This window comes from Panulirus ornatus, chromosome 62 (assembly GCF_036320965.1).
Source record: "Panulirus ornatus isolate Po-2019 chromosome 62, ASM3632096v1, whole genome shotgun sequence".
NCBI lineage: Eukaryota > Metazoa > Arthropoda > Malacostraca > Decapoda > Palinuridae > Panulirus > Panulirus ornatus.
The window spans coordinates 15,053,743-15,069,486 of record NC_092285.1 but is presented as its reverse complement, the minus strand read 5'-3'; the positions used below and the strand labels follow the sequence as shown (position 1 = coordinate 15,069,486).

Genomic DNA, 15,744 nt, shown 5'->3' with positions numbered 1-15,744 from the left:
ACTTTGCACACCACCTCGACCAAAACACCCTATATCTGTCACTCTATCATCAAACACATTCAACAAACCTTCAAAATATTCACTCCATCTCCTTCTCACATCACCACTACTTGTTATCACCTCCCCATTAGCCCCCTTCACTGAAGTTCCTATTTGCTCCCTTGTCTTACGCACTTTATTTACCTCCTTCCAGAACATCTTTTTATTCTCCCTAAAATTTAATGATACTCTCTCACCCCATCTCTCATTTGCCCTCTTTTTCACCTCTTGCACCTTTCTCTTGACCTCCTGTCTCTTTTTTTTATACATCTCCCACTCAATTGCATTTTTTCCCTGCAAAAATCGTCCAAATGCCTCCCTCTTCTCTTTCACTAATAATCTTACTTCTTCATCCCACCACTCACTACCCTTTCTAATCAACCCACCTCCCACTCTTCTCATGCCACAAGCATCTTTTGCACAATCCATCACTGATTCCCTAAATACATCCCATTCCTCCCCCACTCCCCTTACTTCCATTGTTCTCACCTTTTTCCATTCTGTACTCAGTCTCTCCTGGTACTTCCTCACACAAGTCTCCTTCCCAAGCTCACTTACTCTCACCACCCACTTCACCCCAACATTCACTCTTCTTTTCTGAAAACGCATACAAATCTTCACCTTAGCCTCCACAAGATAATGATGAGACATCCCTCCAGTTGCACCTCTCAGCACATTAACATCCAAAAGTCTCTCTTTCAAGTGCCTGTCAATTAACACGTAATCCAATAATGCTCTCTGGCCATCTCTCCTGCTTACATACGTATACTTATGTATTTCTCGCTTTTTAAACCAGGTATTCCCAATCACCAGTCCTTTTTCAGCACATAAATCTACAAGCTCTTCACCATTTCTATTTACAACACTGAACACCCCATGTATACCAATTATTCCCTCAACTGCCACATTACTCACCTTTGCATTCAAATCACCCATCACTATCACCCGGTCTCGTGCATCAAAACCACTAACACACTCATTCAGCTGCTCCCAAAATGTATATATATATATATATATATATATATATATATATATATATATATATATATATATATATATATATATATGTATAGAAATACTTAGAAAAGCAAATGGATTTGTATGTAGCATTTATGGATCTGGAGAAGGCATATGATAGAGTTGATAGAGATGCTCTGTGGAAGGTATTAAGAATATATGGTGTGGGAGGCAAGTTGTTAGAAGCAGTGAAAAGTTTTTATCGAGGATGTAAGGCATGTGTACGTGTAGGAAGAGAGGAAAGTGATTGGTTCTCAGTGAATGTAGGTTTGCGGCAGGGGTGTGTGATGTCTCCATGGTTGTTTAATTTGTTTATGGATGGGGTTGTTAGGGAGGTGAATGCAAGAGTTTTGGAAAGAGGGGCAAGTATGAAGTCTGTTGGGGATGAGAGAGCTTGGGAAGTGAGTCAGTTGTTGTTCGCTGATGATACAGCGCTGATGGCTGATTCATGTGAGAAACTGCAGAAGCTGGTGACTGAGTTTGGTAAAGTGTGTGAAAGAAGAAAGTTAAGAGTAAATGTGAATAAGAGCAAGGTTATTAGGTACAGTAGGGTTGAGGGTCAATTCAATTGGGAGGTGAGTTTGAATGGAGAAAAACTGGAGGAAGTGAAGTGTTTTAGATATCTGGGAGTGGATCTGGCAGCGGATGGAACCATGGAAGCGGAAGTGGATCATAGGGTGGGGGAGGGGGCGAAAATTCTGGGAGCCTTGAAGAATGTGTGGAAGTCGAGAACATTATCTCGGAAAGCAAAAATGGGTATGTTTGAAGGAATAGTGGTTCCAACAATGTTGTATGGTTGCGAGGCGTGGGCTATGGATAGAGTGGTGCGCAGGCGGATGGATGTGCTGGAAATGAGATGTTTGAGGACAATGTGTGGTGTGAGGTGGTTTGATCGAGTAAGTAACGTAAGGGTAAGAGAGATGTGTGGAAATAAAAAGAGCGTGGTTGAGAGAGCAGAAGAGGGTGTTTTGAAATGGTTTGGGCACATGGACAGAATGAGGAAAGATTGACCAAGAGGATATATGTGTCGGAGGTGGAGGGAACGAGGAGAAGAGGGAGACCAAATTGGAGGTGGAAAGATGGAGTGAAGAAGATTTTGTGTGATCGGGGCCTGAACATGCAGGAGGGTGAAAGGAGGGCAAGGAATAGAGTGAATTGGAGCGATGTGGTATACCGGGGTTGACGTGCTGTCAGTGGATTGAATCAGGGCATGTGAAGCGTCTGGGGTAAACCATGGAAAGCTTTGTAGGTATGTATATTTGCGTGTGTGGACGTATGTATATACATGTGTATGGGGGTGGGTTGGGCCATTTCTTTCGTCTGTTTCCTTGCGCTACCTCGCAAACGTGGGAGACAGCGACAAAGCAAAAAAAAAAAAAAAAAAGTATATAAATGCATGTGTACGTGTAGGAAGAGAGGAAAGTGATTGGTTCTCAGTGAATGTAGGTTTGCAGCAGGGATGTGTGATGTCTCCATGGTTGTCTAATTTTTTTATGGATGGGGTTGTTAGGGAGGTGAATGCAAGAGTTTTGGAAAGAGGGGCAAGTATGCAGTCTGTTGTGGATGAGAGAGCTTATCAAGTGAGCCAGTTGTTGTTCGCTGATGATACAGCACTGGTGGCTGATTCGTGTGAGAAATTGCAGAAGCTTTTGACTGAGTTTGGTAAAGTGTGAAAGAAGAAAGCTTAGAGTAAATGTGAATAAGAGCAAGGTTATTAGGTACAGTAGGGTTGAGGGACAAGTCAATTGAGAGGTAAATTTGAATGGAAAAAACTGGAGGAAGTGGAGTGTTTTAGATATCTAGGAATGGATTTGGGAGCGGATGGAACCATGGAAGCAGAAGTGACTCATAGGGTGGGAGATGGGGCGAAAGTTCTGGGAGCGTTGAAGAATTTGTGGAAGTCAAGAACATTATCTCAGAAAGCAAAAATGGGTATGTTTGAAGGAATAGTGGTTCCAACAATGTTATATGGTTGCGAGGCATGGGCTATGGATAGAGTTGTGCGGAGGAGGGTGGATGTAATGGAAATGAGATGTTTGAGGACAATATGTGGTGCGAGGTGGTTTGATCGAGTAAGTAATAATAGGTTAAGAGAGATGTGTGGCAATAAAAAGAGTGTGGTTGAGAGAGCAGAAGAGGGTGTGTTGAAATGGTTGGTCAAATGGAGAGAATGAGTGAGGAAAGATTGACTAAGAGGATATATGTGTCAGAGGTGGAGGGAACGAGGAGAAGTGGGAGACCAAATTGGAGGTGGAAAGATGGAGTGAAAAAGATTTTGAGTGATTGGGGCCTGAACATGCAGGAGGGTGAAAGGCGTGCAAGGAATAGAGTGAATTGGAACGATGTGGTATACCAGCGTTGACTTGCTGTCAATGGATTGAAGCAGGGCATGTGAAGCGTATGGGGTAAACTATGGAAAGTTGTGTGGGGCCTGGATGTGGAAAGGGTGCTGTGGTTTTGCGCATTATTACATGACAGCTGGAGACTGATTTTGAACGAATGTGGCCTTTGTTGTCTTTTCCTAGTGCTACCTCACACACATTTGGGGGGAGGGGTGGTTATATTCATGTGTGGCGGAGTGGCGATGGGAATGAATAAGGCAGACAGAATGAATTATGTGCATGTGTATATATGTATATGTCTGAGTGTGTATATATATATATGTATACGTTGAGATGTATAGGTATGTATATATTGTGTGTGTGGATGTGTATGTATATACATGTGTATGTGGGTGGGTTTTGGCATTCTTTTGTCTCTTTCCTTTCGCTACCTCGCAAACGCGGGAGACAGCGACAAAGCAAAATAAATAAATAAATAAATATACATATTGGAAAGGATCACAATTTTGCGCATGATCAAGATATTACTATGAGTCCACAGGGAAAATGAAACACGATAAGTTCCCAAGTGCACTTTTGTGTAATAATCACATCATCAGGGGAGACACAAAAGAGAAATATAACAGTCAGTTGATATACATCGAAGCTAGGACACCATTTGGTAAACATGCAATTGTCCAAGACAGACAACGAGTGTTCATAAACTTATCATTTTACAAATTTTATCAACAATAGAAGAGGATGTGTTGAAATGGTTTGGACACATGGAGAGAATGAGTGAGGAAAGATTGATAAAGAGGTATATGTGTCAGAGGTGGAGGGAACAAGGAGAAGCAGGAGACCATACTGGAGGTGGAAGGTGTGCAATGATTAGAGTGAATTGGAACGATGTAGTATACCGGGGTCAATTTGCTTTCAATAGATTGAACCAGGGCATGTGAAGCAACTGGGCTAAACCATGGAAAGGTCTGTAGGGCCTAGATTTGGAAAGGGAGCTCTGGTTTTGGTGCATTACACATGACAGCTAGAGACTGAGTGTGAACGAATGTGACCTTTTTTTTTTGTCTTTTCCTGGAGGGGGATGCTATTTCATGTTTGGCGGGGTGGCGATGGGAATGGATTAAGGCAGCAAGTAGGAATATGTACATGTGTATATATGTATATGTTTGTATATGTATTTATACATTGAAATGTATATGCATGTGCATATATGGGTGTTTATTTGTGTACATGTGTATGTGGGTGGGTTGGGCCATTCCTTGTCTGTTTCCTTGTGCTACCTCATTGATGTGGGAGATGGCAGTTAAGTATGATGAATGAATAAATATTTATTTAGAAATACTTATTTTATCTTTTCTTTTCATACATGCTCTCCATATTTCGTGTTAGTGAGGTAGAGCAAGGAACAGACGAAGAAATGGCCTCATTCACTCACATCCAGATTGTCCTTAGAGAGAAAGGTGAGCTTTGAAGATTGAAAATTCTTCTTTCTGTGGCGGTGTCCCCTATGCAATGTTGTGAGTTGCTATATCCTTGCCAACCTTCCCCTCTCATTTGAAAAACCTTGCTTCTAACTGATGATAACCACAGTTATGGTGATGCCCATGTTCTTAGACTTTTGAGGCAACTGGTGTGACCGATAGATCACCTGGGAAGGGGATGACGTCATCTCCATATAGATGTTGATAATTGGTGGTGAGTGGGGATGGGGGTTGAAAAGCTACAACTATTGAGAAGTAGTAAGTGAGGCAAGAAAGTGCATACACCTCACCAGAGGTTGTGGGTTAGAAGTTTCTAATTCTCAGGGATCTTTGAAAATCTCTCACATCTCATAGACTACCTCAGAGAAAAACAGCATTTCATTCTTCAGAAATCTTTTTTTTTTCTGATAATGATAATACCCTTGAAACCTTATGTGAAAGGAATCTTTACAGTACAGTATGTAGAAAGTATCATTTAATACTTCTTCCTGTGAAGTTCTTACATTTGATTGTCTTTGTCACTTAAGGAAAATATAAGTTGAATCTAAGTCACTGGCTACAACAGAGAGTGCTGCATTTGTAGCAGATTTTGGTCAAGTTGAATTTCCCATCTACATATGAAGAGTTTCATTTGTTAATTGATTTGGTACTGCATTTTTTATAACTGAAAGATATATATTTTATTTATTTATTTTGCTTTGTCGCTGTCTCCTGCGTTAGCGAGGTAGCGCAAGGAAACAGACGAAAGAAATGGCCCACCCCACCCACATACACATGTATATACATACATGTCCACACACGCAAATATACGTACCTATACATCTCAACGTATACATATATACACACACAGACATATACATATTTACACATGTAAATAATTCATACTGTCTGCCCTTATTCATTCCCATCGCCACCCCGCCACACATGAAATAACAACCCCCTCCCCCAAATGTGTGCGAGATAGCGTTAGGAAAAGACAACAAAGGCCACATTCGTTCACACTCGGTCTCTAGCTGTCATGTGATAATGCACCAAAACCACAGCTCCCTTTCCACATCCAGGCCCCACAGAACTTTCCATGGTTTACCCCAGATGCTTCACATTCCCTGGTTCAATCCATTAACAGCACGTCGACCCCGGTATACCACATCTTTCCAATTCACTCTATTCCTTGCACGCCTTTCACCCTCCTGCATGTTCAGGCCCCGATCACTCAAAATCTTTTTTACTCCATCCGTCCACCTCCAATTTGGTCTCCCACTTCTCCTCGTTCCCTCCACCTCTGACACTTACATCCTCTTGGTCAATCTTCCCTCACTCATTCTCTCCATGTGACCAAACCATTTCAAAACACCCTCTTCTGCTCTCTCAACCTCACTCATTTAATTACCACACAACTCTCTTACTGTATTATTACTTACTCGATCAAACCACCTCACACCACATATTGTCCTCAAACATCTCATTTCCAGCACATCCTCCCTCCCCCACACAACTCTATCCATAGCCCATGCCTCACAACCATATAACATTGTTGGAGCCACTATTCCTTCAAACATACCCATTTTTGCTTTCCAAGATAATGTTGTAGACTTCCACACATTCTTCAATGCTCCCAGAACTTTCACCCCCTCCCCCACCCTATGATTCACTTCCACTTCCATGATTCCATCTGCTGCCAAATCCACTCCCAGATATCTAAAACACTTCACTTCCTCCAGTTTTTCTCCATTCAAACTTACCTCCCTATTGACTTGTCCCTCAACCCTACTGTACCTAATAACCTTGTTCTTATTCACAATTACTCTCGGCTCTCTTCTTTCACACACTCTACCAAACTCAGTCACCAGCTTCTGCAGTTTCTCTCACGAATCAGCCACCAGCGCTGTATCATCAGCGAACAACAACTGACTCACTTCCCAGCGCTCTCATCCACAGCAGACTGCATACTTGCCCATCTTTCTAAAACTCTTGCATTCACCTCCTAACAACCCCATCCATGAACAAATTAAACAACCATAGAGACATCTCACACCTCTGCCGCAAACCTACATTCACTGAGAACCACGTACACATGCCTTACATCCTCGATAAAAACTTTTCACTGCTTCTAACAACTTGCCTCCCATGCCATATATTCTTAATACATTCCACAGAGCATCTCTATCAACTCTATCATATGCATTCTCCAGATCCATAAATGCTACATACAAATCCATTTGCTTTTCTAAGTATTTCTCGCATACATTCTTCAAAGCAAACACCTGATCCACACATCCTCTACCACTTCTGAAACCACACTGCTCTTCCCCAATCTGATGCTCTGTACATTCCTTCACCCTCGCAATCAATTCCCTCCCATATAATTTACCAGGAATACTCAACAAACTTATACCTCTGTAATTTGAACTCTCACTTTTATCCCCTTTGCCTTTGTACAATGGCACTATGCAAGCATTCTGCCAATCCTCAGGCACCTCACCATGAGACATATTTTTTTTTTTTTTTTTCTTTGCTTTGTCGCTATCTCCCGCATTTGCGAGGTAGCGCAAAGAAACAGACGAAAGAAATGGCCCAACCCACCCCCATACACATGTATATACATACGTCCACACACGCAAATATACATACCTACACAGCTTTCCATGGTTTACCCCAGACGCTTCACATGCCTTGATTCAATCCACTGACAGCACGTCAACCCCGGTATACCACATCGCTCCAATTCACTCTATTCCTTACCCTCCTTTCACCCTCCTGCATGTTCAGGTCCCGATCACACAAAATCTTTTTCACTCCATCTTTCCACCTCCAATTTGGTCTCCCTCTTCTCCTCGTTCCCTCCACCTCCGACACATATATCCTCTTGGTCAATCTTTCCTCACTCATTCTCTCCATGTGACCAAACCATTTCAAAACACCCTCTTCTGCTCTCTCAACCACACTCTTTTTATTTCCACACATCTCTCTTACCCTTACGTTACTTACTCGATCAAACCACCTCACACCACACATTGTCCTCAAACATCTCATTTCCAGCACATCCATCCTCCTGCGCACAACTCTATCCATAGTCCACGCCTCGCAACCATACAACATTGTTGGAACCACTATTCCTTCAAACATACCCATTTTTGCTTTCCGAGATAATGTTCTCGACTTCCACACATTCTTCAAGGCTCCCAGAATTTTCGCCCCCTCCCCCACCCTATGATCCACTTCCCCTTCCATGTTTCCATCCGCTGCCAGATCCACTCCCAGATATCTAAAACACTTCACTTCCTCCAGTTTTTCTCCATTCAAACTCACCTCCCAATTGACTTGACCCTCAACCCTACTGTACCTAATAACCTTGCTCTTATTCACATTTACTCTTAACTTTCTTCTTTCACACACTTTACCAAACTCAGTCACCAGCTTCTGCAGTTTCTCACATGAATCAGCCACCAGCGCTGTATCATCAGCGAACAACAACTGACTCACTTCCCAAGCTCTCTCATCCCCAACAGACTTCATACTTGCCCCTCTTTCCAAAACTCTTGCATTCACCTCCCTAACAACCCCATCCATAAACAAATTAAACAACCATGGAGACATCACACACCCCTGCCGCAAACCTACATTCACTGAGAACCAATCACTTTCCTCTCTTCCTACACGTACACATGCCTTACATCCTCGATAAAAACTTTTCACTGCTTCTAACAACTTGCCTCCCACACCATATATTCTTAATACCTTCCACAGAGCATCTCTATCAACTCTATCATATGCCTTCTCCAGATCCATAAATGCTACATACAAATCCATTTGCTTTTCTAAGTATTTCTCACATACATTCTTCAAAGCAAACACCTGATCCACACATCCTCTACCACTTCTGAAACCACACTGCTCTTCCCCAATCTGATGCTCTGTACATGCCTTCACCCTCTCAATCAATACCCTCCCATATAATTTGCCAGGAATACTCAACAAACTTATACCTTATACCTCTGTAATTTGAGCACTCACTCTTATCCCCTTTGCCTTTGTACAATGGCACTATGCACGCATTCCGCCAATCCTCAGGCACCTCACCATGAGTCATACATACATTAAATAACCTTACCAACCAGTCAACAATACAGTCACCCCCTTTTTTAATAAATTCCACTGCAATACCATCCAAACCTGCTGCCTTGCCGGCTTTCATCTTCCGCAAAGCTTTTACTACCTCTTCTCTGTTTACCAAATCATTTTCCCTAACCCTCGCACTTTGCACACCACCTCGACCAAAACACCCTATATCTGCCACTCTATCATCAAACACATATATATACATTAAATAACCTTACCAACCAGTCAACAATACAATCACCCCCTTTTTTAATAAATTCTACTGCAATATCATCCAAACCCACTGCCTTGCTGGCTTTCATCTTCTGCAGAGCTTTTACTACCTCTTCTCTGTTTACCAAATCATTCTCCCTAACCCTCTCACTGTGCACACCACCTCGACCAAAACACCCTATATCTGCCACTCTATCAGCAAACACGTTCAACAAACCTTCAAAATACTCACTCCATCTCCTCACATCACCATTACTTGTTATCACCTCCCCATTAGCCCTCTTCACTGAAGTTCCCATTTGCTCCCTTGCTTACATACTTTGTTTACTTCCTTCCAAAACATCTTTTTATTCTCCCTAAAATTTAATGATACTCTCACACCCCAACTCTCATTTGCCCTCTTTTTCACCTCTTGCACCTTTCTCTTGACCTCCTGCCTCTTTCTTTTATACATCTCCCAGTCATTTGCATTATTTTCCTGCAAAAATCGTCCAAATGCCTCTCTCTTCTCTTTCACTAATAATCTTACTACTTCATCCCACCACTCACTACCCTTTCTAATCTGCTCACCTCCCACGCTTCTCATGCCACGATCATCTTTTGCGCAAGCCATCACTGCTTCCCTAAATACATCTCATTCCTCCCCTATTCCCCTTACCTCCTTAGTTCTCACCTTTTTCCATTATGTACTCAGTCTCCCATGGTATTTCCTCACACAAGTCTCCTTCCCAAGCTCACTTACTCTCACCACTCTTTTCACCCCAACATTCTCTCTTCTCTTCTGAAAACCTCTACAAATCTTCACCCTTGCCTCCACAAGATAATGATCAGACATCCCTCCAGTTGCACCTCTCAGCACATTAACATCCAAGAGTCTCTCTTTCGTGTGCCTATCAATTAACACGTAATCCAATAACGCTCTCTGGCCATCTCTCCTACTTACGTATACTTATGTATATCTCTCTTTTTAAACTGGTATTCCCAATCACGAGTTCTTTTTCAGCACATAAATCTACAAGCTCTTCACCATTTCCATTTACAACACTGAACACCCCATGTACACCAATTATTCCCTCAACTGCCACATTACTCACCTTTGCATTCAAATCACCCATCACTATATCCTGGTCTCTTGCATCAAAACTACTAACACACTCACTCAGCTGCTCCCAAAACAATTGCCTCTCATGATCTTTCTTCTCATGTCCAGGTGCATATGCACCAATAATCACCCATCTCTCTCTTATCAACTTCAAGAACATTGTAGAGAAAAATGAAAATGTCATGGCTCAGTCACACTTATTGAATGCTAGGAATATGCAGACACACTAATATCTAATTTTTGTAAGATATCCTCTTAATGGTCATTGTAGTCTGCTTCTTTACAAACACAACTAGTCATATCACTCATATACTTTTTGGATGCCATCATAAGGGTAGAATTTATGAAAGTATCACATATAACTGAGACAAGTATGTATCTTTATATCCATGCATTCAGACAGCAAGAACAATGGCATATGGCATGTATTTTGACACTGTGTGGTATACATAGCTGCCAGCTTGAGAAACTCATGATCCATGTTAGTAGTTATCTTGAATGCTCTGGAGTATGGATTTGGAGGGTTTTTCAATTTTAAAAGTTCGGATTAATGAAAGTGAGTGGATTAAGGAGTCAGCTTTCAGTTATATCATTTAGCAACTGAAATGTTAAGTGTATCATCTAAGGAATTTCTACAAGATTATAAGAACATTTTATGATTGACTTTGTATTAACTATTATGGTTATGACTGTATTAGAAGTACTACAGCATGACTTTAGTTTTGGAAAGGATCCTTACTTTTGATGAACATAATAGTACTTATTTGTAAACTAGTTTGACATTTCTGTCAAGCAGCATGAACTGTCAGGCCTGTTCTTGTTATCAGTGAAATAATCATTTTAAAAGTTTGTAAAATAATTTCTTTATTTTCAGAGAATTAGCATTAACACGGGAATTGCAACGTAGGGTGTCATCTCTGAGGTGGTATTACATGGGTTTCTACATTCATTCATGCCCCAAAATGCGCTATAAGGGCAAGTACACCCCTTCCTTTCTCTTATGTCCTGAGACATATGTTTGGGTTCCTATTGAAGACTGTGTACCCAAATTAGAAGAATCAAAATATTCAAGACTAAATGAAGATTTGTCTGCTACTGATGAAGATGGTCAGGTGGACTTAAGCAAAGTAAGGATTGATTTACACACACACATACACCTCCTGTGTCTGGAAGTGGTAACAAGCAAAGAAGAGGAGATAGAGTTAGCATTTTGAAAGACTGTTAAGTGTGTTGAATGATAGGTTAGCAGAAGTAGGGCGTTTGAGATATGAAGGTACGTGGAGCAAGAGAATCATAGAAATTGGATCAATGAAAAGAGTTGCTGAAAGCCATGCATAAGATGAAGTGTGGGAAAGCAGCTGACTTAATGGGACTGCATTTGACAGTGGTTTTGACTGGTTAGTCAGGATTTTCAGTGTGTATGGCTCAAGGTAAGTTGCTGGAGGTAGTGCCAGGAACAGAGGAACACTGGTTTCATTTGCTCACATCCCCTCTTGTTGTAATGTATAATACACCTAAACCAGAGTCCCCTATCCACAACCAAGTCTTACAAACCTTTCTGTGGCTTCCCTAGGCTCTTCATCTTCCTTGTCACAGTCTCATGGCAGGAGTTTTGATTGTTGAAGAAGGAAGTAAAATTGGTAGAATTAGGGGAGCAATAGGCAAAACAGGAAAAATGTGGTAGTAGGGAAACAGACCTTGAGCCACATAACATCAAAGTTTGGGGACTCAAGGTCCTTGAGGCATACAACAGGTGTGTTGATGGAATAAGCAAACATCACCTTTGAACTGAAATCTTGAGTGGAGGTTATAAATAGTTATGAAAAAGGGACTAGTGAGAACATCATTAGACAACTGTGTCTCAGAGAGAAGTTAGATATTAGGAGAGGTACTAGACAGATGGTGTTCAGCTGAGGAGAGGTTGGTAGAGAGACCACGTATGTTGGTATAGTGAATAGGAAAAGAGGAAGGTCTAACAGAGAGGGAAAGGTTATGGTTGGGGCCGGTACAACTACTCCCAGAACCTTCCCTCTTGTTGGCAGTAGAGTCAGCCAGAAACCTGGAGATCCTTAGCAACCCATGACGTTAGGGACTAGGGGCCGTAGATTTGATGGATTCTGTCATGATGAAACTTATAAATGTTTGAGTGGACAGAAATTGGCAAGAGTACATGAGTGAAAGAAAATAATAATAAGCAAGGTTTGAGTACATTTGTGTTGCTTGTAAGAAGATGGTAGGACTAGCCTGGTAGTCACATTTCGATGAGACAGAAAGTAAGACAGCAATCCTGACATGGAGAGTGTAAGAAGGTTCCGAGCACCATTTTAATGCTCCTCAGTCAGGTTGGTAATACCATCCTGGGCTGCTGTTGTCAACAACCTACTACCTAATGGGTTGCTCCAAGTTAGAGGACGGGATGATCCTTGAGTTTGCTGGGGTACTGGGAGGGACCAGTTTACTACCACCTGAGCCCTCCCTCTCACTGGTGGTAATCTCACAATGTAGTGTAGTCAGAGGCATATGCCTTATATTTGCCGAGGTTGTGGGAGGGGCCATTACTCTGCTACCTGAGCCCTCCCTCTCACTGGCAGCAGAGTACTGAAACTTAATAACTTACAAGACTTATTTTCCTATAACTCCTCCTCTGTAGGTACCACTTAAATGCCTCTCTTTTTCTTTTTCACTAGCAACTTTTTCATTCCACCACTCACTACCCTTTCTAATCTGCCCATTTCCTGCCTTTTGCATGCCACATGCATCTCTCACACATACCAGTCCTGTAAATTCCTTCCATTCCTGACCCTTTCCCCATGCTTCATTTATACTCACCTCTTGCCATTCTACACTCATTCTCTCCCAGTATTTCTTCACACGTGTTTTTTCAAGCTCACTTACTCCCAACACACTCTTCTCAAGAATTTTGTTTCCTCTTTTTTGAAAACCTCTACATATTTTCATCTGTGCTTTCACAAGACAGTGGGCAGACATCCCACTAGCTGCTCTTCTTAGCACATTTACATCCTGACCACCTGCCTATTTCCCTTAATACTGCCGATTCACAATGCAGTTACACCAGTATAGAGAAAAGTATACTGCCTCGTTAGGATTTCACTCATAGGTATTATGTTATGCAAGGATATATTTTTTTGTTTGAGGGAATCATTTGAGATGAGCTGCATTTTGAAGGGTTAAATCCCTTCATTATTTTTCCTCCCTTTTATATAAGAGATTCCTAACCTTATAACTTTTATTTTTGATAAAGTAACACATGTACAGACAATGCATGGGCTATATATAAGGATGTACAGAAGAGGCTGAATGTGTTGGAAATGAAATGTTTTGAGGGTAAAATTTGGTGCAAGGAAAGTTGATAAAGAGTAAGAAATGATAGAGTGAGAGAGGTGTGGTAATAAGAAGAATATGGTTAAAAGAGCCGAAAAGGGTGTGCTGAGATGGTTTGGATCTATGGAGAGAGTAAGTGAGGAGAGGTTGACAAAGTTGATATATATATGTTAACAGTGAAGGGGACAAGGAGAAGGGGAGGATTGAATTGGGAATTGAAGATTGGAGTGAATAAGGTTTTGAGTGCTTGGAGCCTGAAGATGGAGGGAGATGAAAGCTGTGCATTGGATAGAGTGATTTGAAGTGATGTGGTATACAGTGGGCAACATACTGTCATTGCACTGAACAAGGCACATGAAGCAGCTGGGGGGAATCATGGAAATATAAGTAGGGTTGTGTTGTTGATAAGGAGCTGTGATTTTGGTGCAGTAGGTGCATTAGGGGACAAGGAGAAGGGAAGACCAAACTGGAGATGGAGGTATGGAGTGAATAAGATTTTAAGTGCCCAGAGCCTGAACATGCAGGAGGATGAAAGCCACCCATGGGATAGAGTGAATTGATGTAGTATACATGGTATACAATGGGCAACATACTGTCAATGGACTGTACCAGGCATGTGAAGTAGGTGGGGGAAACTATGGAAAGTTCTGTGGGGTTAGTTTGTGGATAGGGGGTTGTAGTTTTGGTGCATTACACATGACAGCTAATGAATGAATGTGAGCAAATGAGGACTTTTGTTTGTTTATTCCTGGTGTTACCTTACTGGAGTAGAAGGTGAACAGGAATGAAAAAGGCATTTGCAGGAACAGCAGACAAACAAATTTACAGGGATAAGAGGCATTTTTTCATCTGTTACTTGGCACTGCCTCACTGACACAGGATGACGATGCTGTTTCCTGTGCGGCAGGGTAGTGCTGGGAATAGATAAAGGCAAGCAAGTGTGAATATATACTTGTGTATATATGTATATGTGTATATGTTGATATGTATGTATATGCACATGTAAGTGTGTATGTCTTACGCACTTTATTTACCTCCTTCCAGAACATCTTTTTATTCTCCCTAAAATTTAATGATACTCTCTCACCCCAACTCTCATTTGCCCTCTGTTTCACCTCTTGCACCTTTCTCTTGACCTCCTGCCTCTTTCTTTTATACATCTCCCACTTATTTGCATTTTTTCCCTGCAAAAATCATCCAAATGCCTCTCTCTTCTCTTTCACTAATAATCTTACTTCTTCATCCCACCACTCACTACCCTTTCTAATCAACCCACCTCCTATGCTTTCATGCCACAAGCATCTTTTGCGCAAGCCATCACTGCTTCCCTAAATACATCCCATTCCTCCCCCACTCCCCTTACCTCGTTTGTCCTTTGTAAATAAAGTGCGTAAGACAAGGGAGCAAATGGGAACTTCAGTGAAGGGGGCTAATGGGGAGGTGATAACAAGTAGTGGTGATGTGAGGAGATGGAGTGAATATTTTGAAGGTTTGTTGAATGTGTTTGATGATAGAGTGGCAGATATAGGGTGTTTTGGTTGAGGTGGTGTGCAAAGTGAGAGGGTTAGGGAAAATGATTTGGTAAACAGAGAGGAGATAGTAAAAGCTTTGCAGAAGATGAAAGCCGGCAAGGCAGCAGGTTTGGATGGTATTGCAGTGGAATTTATTAAAAAAGGGGGTGACTGTATTGTTGACTGGTTGGTAAGGTTATTTAATGTATGTATGATTCATGGTGAGGTGCCTGAGGATTGGCGGAATGCTTGCATAGTGCCATTGTACAAAGGCAAAGGGGATAAGAGTGAGTGCTCAAATTACAGAGGTATAAGTTTGTTGAGTATTCCTGGTAAATTATATGGGAGGGTATTGATTGAGAGTGTGAAGGCATGTACAGAGCATCAGATTGGGGAAGAGCAGTGTGGTTTCAGAAGTGGTAGAGGATGTGTGGATCAGGTGTTTGCTTTGAAGAATGTATGTGAGAAATACTTAGAAAAGCAAATGGATTTGTATGTAGCATTTATGGATCTGGAGAAGACTTATGATAGAGTTGATAGAGATGCTCTGTGGAAGGTACTAAGAATATATGGTGTGG

At 41.6% G+C, this 15,744-nt stretch overlaps 1 protein-coding gene across 9 annotated transcripts in view; it reads left to right on the top strand.

The window, feature by feature from the left end:
- Window positions 1-15,744, top strand: part of Ate1 (arginyltransferase 1) — a 153,924-nt gene that overhangs the window by 128,675 nt on the left and 9,505 nt on the right. For 8 of the 9 annotated variants that reach the window (XM_071656131.1, XM_071656127.1, XM_071656128.1 and 5 more), the window contains one exon: window positions 11,188-11,440. In XM_071656131.1, the coding sequence (XP_071512232.1) occupies window positions 11,188-11,440 (253 nt within the window). Of the gene's footprint in view, window positions 1-4,787; window positions 4,859-11,187; window positions 11,441-15,744 lie in introns of those variants that run through there. The other variant, XM_071656129.1, reaches the window with a different exon arrangement.